The sequence below is a fragment of the Juglans regia genome, chromosome 8 (genome assembly GCF_001411555.2).
Source record: "Juglans regia cultivar Chandler chromosome 8, Walnut 2.0, whole genome shotgun sequence".
NCBI lineage: Eukaryota > Viridiplantae > Streptophyta > Magnoliopsida > Fagales > Juglandaceae > Juglans > Juglans regia.
In genome coordinates, this window is record NC_049908.1 from 28,928,916 (window position 1) to 28,940,552 (window position 11,637).

General features: G+C 36.0%; 1 protein-coding gene across 1 annotated transcript; it reads right to left on the bottom strand.

Annotated features, from left to right (window-relative positions):
* Positions 1-669: 669 nt before the first annotated feature.
* On the bottom strand, positions 670-9,487 carry LOC109009739 (long chain acyl-CoA synthetase 7, peroxisomal-like). Its single transcript, XM_018990341.2, has 23 exons — positions 9,260-9,487; positions 7,833-7,893; positions 7,646-7,723; positions 7,411-7,482; positions 7,235-7,316; positions 6,727-6,832; positions 6,577-6,653; positions 6,037-6,081; positions 5,836-5,922; positions 5,269-5,358; positions 5,041-5,120; positions 4,849-4,942; positions 4,189-4,277; positions 4,016-4,104; positions 3,665-3,794; positions 3,433-3,551; positions 3,156-3,279; positions 2,985-3,071; positions 1,982-2,085; positions 1,820-1,905; positions 1,300-1,386; positions 1,137-1,223; positions 670-967 (listed from the first exon to the last, which is right to left on the bottom strand). Exons 1-23 carry the CDS (start codon positions 9,381-9,383, stop codon positions 869-871), a joined length of 2,097 nt encoding a protein of 698 aa, XP_018845886.1. The 5' UTR covers positions 9,384-9,487; the 3' UTR covers positions 670-868.
* Positions 9,488-11,637: the final 2,150 nt, after the last annotated feature.

Genomic DNA, 11,637 nt, shown 5'->3' on the forward strand with positions numbered 1-11,637 from the left:
TGTCACAGGCCTCTCATGCCTATGATCCCTTCAACTGTTGGGTCTAAAGATTTCAATCAAATTTTTGAATTTTGTACGTACCAGCCGGTATGGTTGAAATATATCATTTTTGTGGTATGGTTGAAATATATCATTTTTGTGGTATAGACGTTTCGTATCGGTCAAAATTTTGGTCATTTTAGCCCTTACAAGCCTATAATTTTTTTTTTTTCATTTCTTTAGACTGTAAACTTATTTTTTGATCCACAGTTCAGACCAGATTATTTATAATTTATTTACATATAGACTATTATTTTAGAATATAATTTAAATATATATATTTATATATATAATCTATTTATATATAGACTATTCTGAAACAATATTGATATTGAAATTTCTTGTTTCAATGCCTTGACTGAAACGGTGATCAGTACAGTATTCAAAACATTCATTTCGAAACGTTCACAGTACCTGAACTTAACATGGTGACTTCAGCTCCTGTGGTTTTACCTTCACGACTTTAACGTATGGCTTAACACACGCACGATGGAAACACAGGCATGATTCTGGGCAAAGTTGGAGATATGATTTTCCCCCTTTTCTTTCTTTTGCATTACGCGGTTTTATCATACCCGCTGCCTCTGGGTCAAGCGAGGACAGCAAAACGCAGCTACCCAATTCGTTATGGAAAATGGTGACAAGTTTTTGCATAGAGTAATGTACTGATGAAAACTAGATTCCATACAGTACAATGTACTGAAAATCACATTTCATCAGCAAATACGATTTCTGATCATATGGAACTACAACAATCAGCCTCGTGATCTCACATGAACCTGCGAGTATGAATTATTTTCCCTTCATGTTTGCTTCTATAAACTTCAGGTCATGACGTTTTTCCCGGTGCCGGATCTGATTGAGAAAGCCCAGCATACATGTCTGCTATTGCTTTGGCAAAATATGCCTTTGCTTGAGGCCTCTTGATCTGCAGCAAAATTCATGTCAATACAGTGATATATACTCTTACCTTCTCATTGTGCTTACTGCTTTGTTTGGAGCAAACAGAGCCGAGGAAAAATCTGTTCAAACTAATTTTCATTTCGTCTTTTGACATTCAAATGGTGCCATTAGGGTTATCAGGGCCAACTTCTTACCTTGAATGTTGGAGTGAGAAGGCCATTCTCCAAAGTGAAAGGTTCATGCACCAAAGTTACAGCTTTTGCAAATTCGAAACCTATCAGCTACAGAGTCATAAGAAATACATCAAAAAGCAAGAACTTCAGAAACTAATCAGTGTTTCTCAACACAATTACCTACCTGAGCTTCCCTTCCAACATCATCCATATCCGCCAAAACTGCAGCTCTCGCTCGTGGATCATTGCACAATTGTCCTAAATTTTCAAACTGAAAAAAGCAATAAGAGAAAACCATTCAAAATAGGAAAAAGAGTCTGAAAATTACATTGTTGGCCGGCTTCATAAGGAAGCATAATGACTCTGGGCACTGTACAGAAGTAATAATTAGTTATGAATCTGGCCTCCCACTCATGTAAGCAAACAGGGGAAAAAATATTCTCCTATAGAACAAATGCAGAATACCCATCGACATTGTTGCCCGATTATGGAAAGAGCAGGCCATGCAAACCTCAAAACATACTTTCTAAACCAATTAAAAACTCTAAAATCCAGAGTTAGCAAGAACCTATAAGTCAATAATATAACATTATCATGCTGTGCATAATGCATAGTGATGAAAAGATATGGCACCGTCTGGTGGGCTTCTAGATGGCATTAAAAGGAAAAAGCAGTGCGAGAATGAGTTTTGCAGAATCCAACACCTTGATGCCTTCTGATGCGGCCCAATCTTTCAACACATCAGGGTCCACTGCAACAACAGCAACTAGACTCGAGTTCAGGCTATCACCTATAAACAAATTTAAGCAGTTAGCATAGAACATAGCTGAAGAGTATGATATACAAAGTAACATCCGTTTCCTTACCATATATGAAACATTGAGAAACAAATTTGCACTTGGCATAAACGTTCTCAATCTTCTCTGGTGCTATATATTCACCCTGAGCTAGCTTAAATATGTTTTTTTTCCTGTTATAAGTTGCAACAGAAATTCAACAGTATAAGTTCAGAGTCTGTAAAATTGGCATACTATAACAAAATGATTTCCAGTAGAAAACCCCATAAAAGGAGGGTCATAAGATGTATTTTTGTAAGGTTTGACTTGCCTCAAGGACATGGTCAAAGCCATTGGCCTAATTAGATGGATGCTTACAGAGATTTATTTTCTCCATTCGGGAGATCAATAGGAAAATATAGGCTTTATTTCTATAAGTTTGCCTGTATTTGCCAGTGCAAAACTAAAGGATATTGATATTCAGAGGCAGAACTAGTTTTATAGCTGATGTACGAAGCTGTGCTACATATTTTTGTATTGTGCACATTTTTTCCAAGCATGAAGTTGGACTTGGATAATATTTTCTCCCCATGCCCTTCATTCATGGCATATATTTTGTTATTGTGAGAGAAAACAGCTTATTCATTCGGTCATCCTAGTTACCAAAGTTCAAACTCCAATATGTGAGCAAATGGATGATGTCTACTGGCATGTGATCGATGTGATTTTTAGCATACATGACATGCAGGGGAGGGTATTTGTGCCACATTGGGCATGATGATGCATAGGTATTCAGTGAGGATGGAAGAAAAGTTGTGTTGCGTCTATTTTCCACCATCCCCTACAAAATTATGTGTACAGCCAAAGGCCTGGACCCACAAGCATTTACAATGAATCGCCTGAAAAACGTCATTTCTTGAGAAGCAATGCGTACTGGTGGTAATTGACTTTAATAGAAAATTATCTAAGATGTAGTTCAAGAAATACTTATCAAATTCAACTGGCAGTCATCGATATTCAGAGATATTAACTTAATCACTGTCGGTATTTTTTTTTAATATAAATAACATGATAAAGTATAGTAAAATCTTACCTATCAATAATCTTAAGGCGGCCTCCAGGTAACCACAACCCAATGTCTCCTGTGTGCAGCCATCCATCACCATCAATTACCTCTCTCCTGTCCAATCAACTCTATGGTCAGGTAGATTCAAGAAGTAATATTTTAGTAAAGTAAAGCAATTAACATTTGCAAGATGAGTACGTTTGGACTTCGTCTTTGAAGTAGCCTTGAAACAAGATGGGACCTCTCACACAGATTTCACCTCGAGGATGAGGCTGATCTTCAGAGGTGTAGTTCATTTCGGGAACATCCACAAGTTTTATTTCTGGAGGCGAAAAAGGGAAACAAAACTAAGCACAATGCAAGGCAAACATACTGAAAAGGGAAAATCAGAATCTTGTAACCAGAAACAGAAATCCAATCAAGTATGCATGTGCAACATAATTTTCTTGAAATAATTTCTGTCATAAGAACTTACCACAGGCAGGATTAGGGGACCCGACATGACCGGATAAAGTGTCACTTTCGTCCATTATGCTTATTACACAAGAAGTCTCGGTCATACCATATCCTTCAATTACTTGACAGCCAAAGCACCTGTGATTTGCAGTTATGTTCACCATGATAACATAATTGGTCCTTACTAACTTTTAAACAGAACCTTTGTACATTCAAACTTCTACAGTGCATATCCAAAATAATCAACTTACACCCTCAAGAAGTCCAAGATATCAGGAGACAACGGTGAAGCACCCGATCCCATAAAACGAACTCGGCCTCCAAGCTTTTCCTTTATTTTGTTGAATACCAATCTGTCCCAAATTGGTGACGGGTTCTGGCCTGAAATTATTGTATGTTTGAATCAACAAAAGGCACTAATGGCAGTAGGCCAATTCACATTAGTGAAATTATGTAGTACAGCCTGTGGGGACTCTCTTGGACTGGGATTTTACAATTCGTTTCTTTCATCATTTGAACTTCAAAACATTATGGTGGGTGGCATGAGAGTCCGTACAAAGATTCCTGAAAGTGTGAGGACAGTCTAATTTTAGCACACATACCACTCATTATGGCTTTCTTCTTGGAGTTGTAGGCAACTCTAAATATTTTCTCCCTTAGCATTCCAGAAGCTGTTACGGCATTTATAATTCTGTCAAAATAAACTGAATCAGACCGGATGGAGTCATAATAAAATAACAATAAAATGAGTAATTAAGGACATAACAATGATTACCCAGCATATATTCGATTATATAAACGTGGAACGCTGCAAAATATTGTTGGTCTAAGAGAAGACAAGTCATCCATCAGTTTCAAATTATCCTGAAAATAAGGACAGAGTCATTTATAAAGCTTTTACAAAGAAAACCTATGAACATTCCTTAAACTTATTCAAAAGCCTAAAAAATCCTACATCAAAGGAAATTGGCTATCTATTGAGGATGCATGGCAATGGGAACTTTCTGTTTGAAAATGAATATAACTTTTGTACAACCATCAGAGGCACATTACATTCCTTGAGGAATCTATGCGGAACAAAGCTATGCTGTTATTTTATATTTACATATCCCCTTGCTAGATTTGGTTTGGTTATCTCCAGTTAATGCGAACATTATCCTTTGCTTTATGGTCATAAGAACTGAAACTAGAATGGTTATTTTTATTTAAGAGCTGCATGAAAAGTACTAATGTGTCATACTACCTCAGGCACTAGAGTTGTAATACATGAAATGCACTAAAAATAGGGTGCCTTTACACTAGTTGAATATGAGAATACTGAGAAGTCATTTTCCTTTTGCTGGGTAAGAAATGCAATAAGACTTTTATTAATTCAATGATACAATTTTAAACTTTGAACATCTTATCTCGTTGTGTCATGTAATGCATCACATACCCCTTGGTAGAAACCAATAGCAACGCCGTAGTACACTGAGACAACTTGGTTTGTTCGTTCATATATGTGTGCCAAAGGAAGATAAGACATGTAACTGAGAAAAGAAACATATAAATGAAAAATAATTTCGAGAATTGACAAATTAAAGTAACTTTAAAATTGGTGGTATCTGCAACCAAGTGTAGAACTCACACATCAGAGGGGTAGAATTTGGTCGCATGACAAGAACCAGCAGCACTTGAAATTAGATTTCTGTGTGTCAGTACAACTCCCTTTCCAGAAGGATAAAGTAAAGAAAAGTAACAAAAAAAGCACACAAAAATGTCATTTGTCACATGATAAACAGTGTAGGTGATAAAATAATACAAGGCGTTTTGGCCACAATTGAGAGCATAAGTTCGCATACAATAAATGTGCCACCTTTGGTGTTCCAGTAGTACCACTAGTATAGCATATGGTTGCAATATCTTCAGGCTTGGGAGGGCAGAAAGGCTGCAGACCACTGCGGCCCTAAAAGGAAACCATCTGTAAGGTGATGAAGCATACAAAATTCTTCACAAAAAATATTCACAATCTGTCAGGAAACGATTTGGAATCTTTGTTTTTCATTTCAGATCAATGATACTACTTATAGACTGTGAATGGAAATGAGGTAAAATCTTAGCAAGTTATAGTATTTTGTTCACATACAGACATTCATATAGGATCAATAGAATCAAGAAATATACAGAAGATGCCATGTGATGGAGTAAAGCCAAAAACTCCCACAATTATAACACAGCCAATTTAGTTGTGTTCAACATGAAAAGTGCAGTTGAATAAATGGCTATTCATGTTGGAGTTTTCCATGATTTGGGCTTACTATCCAATAATGAATAAATATTGCAATTCAAAAGAACCTTAAGCAGACGGTTCCCTTTATCCAGGTCATGAGTACACTAGTATCCTCAGAATATCAGAATATTATTCGTAAAATTCCAGTTTTACCTGACTGATTAGTTTTAGATATGATATAACCTTCACTCCAGATGCTGGTGGAAGAGAAGGTAAGTATTCATCCATGCCTCCCACGACCTATGTCATGATGGATGCAGGGGAAAACAATAAAAAACTTGGGTGACAATCATCAAACATTCTTTTAACTTTATTTAAAAGAAAATACTGCCATGAGATTTTAGGGGTACCAACCACTATAAGATGTACAGATGGAATCTCAGATAAGAAGCTCAACAACTGCAAGTTCCAGAGAAAGGATATAAATTATGTTGCTGATTGGGAATCAAAACGCAGAACTGAGATACAAACAAAAACAAGAAGCAAAATGAATCTGAAAAGGGATTTGAGTTCCAAAGAGATAATTGAAATTCAAAGTCCATAAAAAAGCAATAGCTTAAAGAAATTCAAATTAGCAGTAAAAACATCTGTTATACAGCGAAAAGGGACACTACACTACCATCCCACTTTCATCCCACTATGTAAGATGTGGCACATTTATCACTATGTAAGATGAAAGTGGGATGGGAGTGTGGTGTAAGCATTACTCAAAATATAATCTATGAGAAAAAATTGAAATATTTAGGGTGCAATATTGGATTTAGAAGACAACATATTTTGGAAATTTATTTTAAAGTATAAAAGAATCAATATCAAATAGACAAATAAACCCATCCATGGGTATAGTTTCCCTAACATATAAGCAAAGCTTAAAGAAGAGAAGATCAATCTCACGCTGTTCAACGTCTCGGGTACACAAAAAATAGCCTGTAGGTCAGCATGATTGACAACATACTTGACAGCTTCTGGACCTGCACAAAGAAAAATACTGTCAAAATAGGATGAACAAACTTGGAAGATATGTTTAGACAATTAGATGCGTACCAAGAGTGTCATAAAGGGGAACCGAGATATATGAATAAGCTGAGCAAGCATGATCCACGATCAGCCACTCTGGTCTATTTATCAAATAAAGTCCAATGCAAGCTCCCTGTTCCATGAGAGACCAAATGCTACAATCATATTTGCAGTCCTATAAATTATGTGACATGATGACTTCTAGCTGAGTATGCAACAAAGGGATCCCTAACATTTCTCTCTGTTTCTCTTTTCGGATTGAATGCTCCAATTCCGAGAAAGATAAACACAACTTATGGATGTCATATGGCCCTGATATGGGCCCATGACCACGAATGCCACACAGATAGCACTAAATGTTGTAGGATCCACATGATGTATCTAGCTTATTCTAAACTGAACCCATCCAATTCGGACAAAGAATTGAAGATGATCTCAGTCCAAATAACAATTATGAGCTTATCCAATTGTAACTATGCTGAAGAAAATAGGATGATTAAAAATTGAGAATCTTTTCTCTCTAGAAGTGACTCACTTCCGGTAACCCATGATGCCATAGGCCAGAACCTATTGCTTCGCGAGCAGTTGCTGCTTCCCCATAAGTCATCCACTTGTACCTTCAGTTGTGAAGAACATGTCAGACAATGCTATGTGGAGAATGCAAACTTATCAACCTGAGATACATGCTAAAGTAATTGATAACTAACTTACTCTCCAACAGTACCATCCACCCGAATTCGCGTACCCAAATACTTGTAATCACAGAAAGTTTCAACAGCATGCCTGTTTTCACAACATTTTGAACAATATCTTATCTCTCCCTTTCAATAATAAATTTAGGCTAAAGCAAAAACGTCCAAGTACATGTAGTTGCCATCATTCTCTTAAAAGCAAAATGCGTAAACAAAAAAGAAAGAAAAACTCAGTTAGAAGTTAGAACCCTCACAAAAAGTTATCATGCAACGTCCCAATTTCAGGATGGTCAGGGAATTTACTTACAAGCTTCAAAGGAGAACGTGCTGATCTGCAACCCAAAAGTAACAAAGTTACATATTATCATAGGAAAAAAATTGAAAGAAAGAAGCAGGGTACATATGAGTAACCAGTTGAAGTAAAAACACCAACAAGCATACCTATACACATTCCACTTGCCTGTTTGCAACTTTTCTGGAAGAACTACACTATACCCCTGGCCTGCTCAGAATTGAATACAAACACTTTGATGCACGAGAACAAAAAACGAATGACACTGAAATTCAAACATGATAACAAAAAGAGAAGTTGACAAATTTGATGAAGCCATATTGAGTAACACTAGTTCCATTCAGCCAAATGTGTAGGATTTTAATTTCAATAATTACAAAGCAATAAAAAGATCCAAGATTTGTATTCCTTCAGCTAAAAAGGCATGATAAAAGCGTGATTAAACTGCCAATGAGCTCTAGATGAAACTTCAAATTTTTATATAGGTTTAGGTGAAACTTCACTTTACTTTCCTTGTAAGAACAATGGACGGCGAGGTTATGGGTTCACAACTTATTGGGAGTGTGTAAGTTTTTTTTTATAAGTAAGAGTAATTTTATTAATACAATGAAATAGACATAACCCATGTAGACATGAAGTATACAAAAGAACACCTAAATACATTCTAAGATCAATTGGGAGTGTGTAAGTTACCAGTAATTGAAAAAAAAAAAACAACATTAATCAACTAATTTCTAAATGCAAATTTCTAAATGCATAAAAAAAACTCAATCCTAGTGGAAAAGGCATTGTTCTTTCGATGAAAAACAGAGGAAGAAAGCAAACAAAAGCTTACAGAAACTCGAATTCGGTTGTTGAAAACATGGAAAACAGAACAATATGTAAGTCCCTGACAACAGTTTTTTTTTTTTTTTTTTAATGAGGGGGAACCACTCCACGGCAGAGCCCTTAAGACTCACCCATCGAACCGGGGAGAGTAGCACAGGAACCCACCGCCCTAGCCTCCCACTTAAATCACAGTTTGATTTCAGAGGGAATGGAAAGTGTGACATGGAGCAGATGCATACAAGTTCGCCATTACAACTTGGCTACCAACGGTTGGGGGTTGGGTTAGTCCTGACAATAGTTCTCAAGAAAAGAACAAAAAAATCTTAGAAACTACGGATAGGTTGTGAAACTATAGATCAGACACGGAAAAGAAGAAAAGAACTAATTTTCTCCTTGCTCTCAAAGACGAAAACGCATTTATCACTATAAAGAGAACAATCAAAACAACGAATTTTCATTGTTTTCGCTGCAAATCAGTTTTGGAAACAGCTAGCTTGTGAAAGATCTTTAGTCTTCCAGAGCTACGAAACAACGTGGCCGAAAAATCACAATCACAAGCTTACAGAAGTTATTAAATACCGGCAGCTACAACTTCTACCGCAGCTCCAAATTTCATCTGATCAGATTGAGCTTCCATTGCTCAACTGCTCATTCGCTTCAGACACATATGCACTACATAGAAATCTAAATTTACACACACGCACACAAATATATGTATATCGAAAGAGGGAGGGAGTGGGGAGAGTACCTTGAACGAACTTTCCAGCAGTGAGGTTGGGTTGAACAAGGGAATGAGGATCGTTGGAGGAGGTGTAAGCGGGGAGAAGGTGGCATTGGACGGCATGGAGGCGACGCCGTGCCTGTGCTTCCATGGGAATAAAGATTTCCTCGAGGAGATTTTTTCTCGGAAAATCGAAGGGTGGGAGAGTTGGTTGATGATTGATCCTTCTTTCGTGCCTTTTTTTATGTTTCTTTACGTCTTGACGAGGAAAGTGAAAGCGGGGGCACGCTTTTTAATGCCTGATGTTGACATCAAGATCGGTTTACCGCCCACTAGCATTGGGCCATGCGTTGCGGTCGCGTTGGGCTACGTTTGGAACGTTCAAGCAGTTTAGCTCTTCTGAGAGCAATTCTATTGAATTCTCTCTAAAATTTCTTATAATTTAATTAAAATCATATTTTTTAAAAAATTTTCTTAAATTTTATTCAATCTTTTAAAAATTTCATACATCTCATTTTTCATCTTTATCTCTATTCTATTAAATAATATTTTTTTATTCTTTTTTTCTCTCACTTCTATTTATAATCTTAACTATTAATTCTTTTGTCTTATTATCTTTTTTTTCAAATATCACATTCTACTAAATATTTATACGATTTTGATTACCGAATAGAGTATTATTTTTCAAACCAAAATCTGTATTATAGAAACATTAAATTTTTTTAATATGTGCATTTTCTAACGTGATGATATTTTTTTAATATCTATTTTTTATCAGTTTCTATAATGGTAATACCTAGCCACGTATTGGTGATAAAAAATCTTGTCATTTCTGTAATGGTAATATTTTTTCTCTTTTCTCTAATGGTAAAATTTTGAAAACTTTCTCCAACGGTAATAATTTGAACTCTTATCTCTAACAGTAACATTTTTTGTCTTTTCTCCAATTGTAACTTTTTTTATCCAATCTCAAACAGTAACATTTTTTTATCCTATATGTAATGGTAATTTGTTCATTTATAAATATGCATTATACTTTCATTCACATTCTCACTATCGCAAATTTCATTTGATCTAAAGAATCGAAATTCAACAACCTCCCCTGATCTCTCACTCCCTTCATCAAATGACTCGTACATTTTTTCACAAATTGTTCACATACTTATCCTTTAAAAATGAGTTGGATGTTGTTCTTATTTCTTAATGACGAGGCCGATGGATAGACATCGAGACATTGTGGCAATCGCCAATGCCGTAAGTTTATTTGGCTTGATCATATTTAAAGGCACAAGCGCCTATTTCGCGATTATTTCGAAGAAAATCCAGTATATCCCTCGAATTTATTTCGAATGAGATTTTGAATGAGTCGTCCCCTATTTCTCCGTATTCTAAATGAGGTAGAGTTTTACAAGCCGTACTTCGTCCAAAGAAAAGATAATGCCTGAAGACTAGGTTTATTTTCTATACAAAAGATAATCGCAACACTTGGAATACAGATATATGGGGTTACTATAAATTTTATGGATGAAACACCGCAATTGAGAGTCTTAAAAAATTATCTGAGACAATAGTAAGTGTTTTTTAAGATAAATATTTACAGTCTCCAAATGTTAATGATATTGCTTGATTGCTTACGGTTGGTGAACAACGGCGATTCCTGTGAATGCTGGGAAGCATTAACTGCATGCATTGGAAGTGGACAAATTATCTCGTAGCCTGGAAAGATATGTACTCCGGCCACATTCGTGAGTCAACTATTATTTTAGATAATATTTTCATATGATCTGTGGATATATTATGTATTTTTTGGTATGCTCGGTTCATATAAAGATATTAATGTGCTAGAAAGATCTTCTATTTTCACGAAACTTGCCCAAGGGCGTGCTCCTCCAGTCAATTACACAATCAATGGCAACCACTAGCAGATAGAATATTACCTTGCTGATGGTATTTATCTCAAGTGGCGAAATTTTGTGAAGATGATTCTATCACCTCAAGGGAATAAGAAGAACAATTTTGTGCAAGCACAAGGATCCGCAAGAAAAGATATCGAGCGTGCATTTGGGATACTTCAACAACGATTTGCAATCCTTCGTGGACCTTTCCGAATGTTCAAAGTCAAGAAACTAACGAATATAATGATGTCATGTGTTATTCTACATAATATGATCATTGAAGACGAGCGTGATGATAATGAGGATCCGAATATTGAGTATGATCAACTTGATGATGAAGTCCCGGAACTGTCACGACTGATTTTACAAACTTCATCTAGCGTCATCATCATATTAGAGACAACTCAGCATATCATCAGCTCCAAGCAAATCTAATTGAACATCAATGACTATTATATTCCCAACAGTAGACATGTCGCATAATTGATTGGTATTTCCTTCATGTTATAG

Excerpts from the sequence above, each read along its gene's own strand:
- LOC109009739 (XM_018990341.2), bottom strand. The coding sequence starts at position 9,383 with ATGGAAGCACAGGCACGGCGTCGCCTCCATGCCGTCCAATGCCACCTT. Across the intron at positions 4,105-4,188 it reads TATAATCGAATATATGCTGG|AATTATAAATGCCGTAACAG; the intron begins GTAATCATTGTT and ends TTATTTTGACAG. Across the intron at positions 3,280-3,432 it reads GTCCCCTAATCCTGCCTGTG|AAATAAAACTTGTGGATGTT; the intron begins GTAAGTTCTTAT and ends TTTCGCCTCCAG.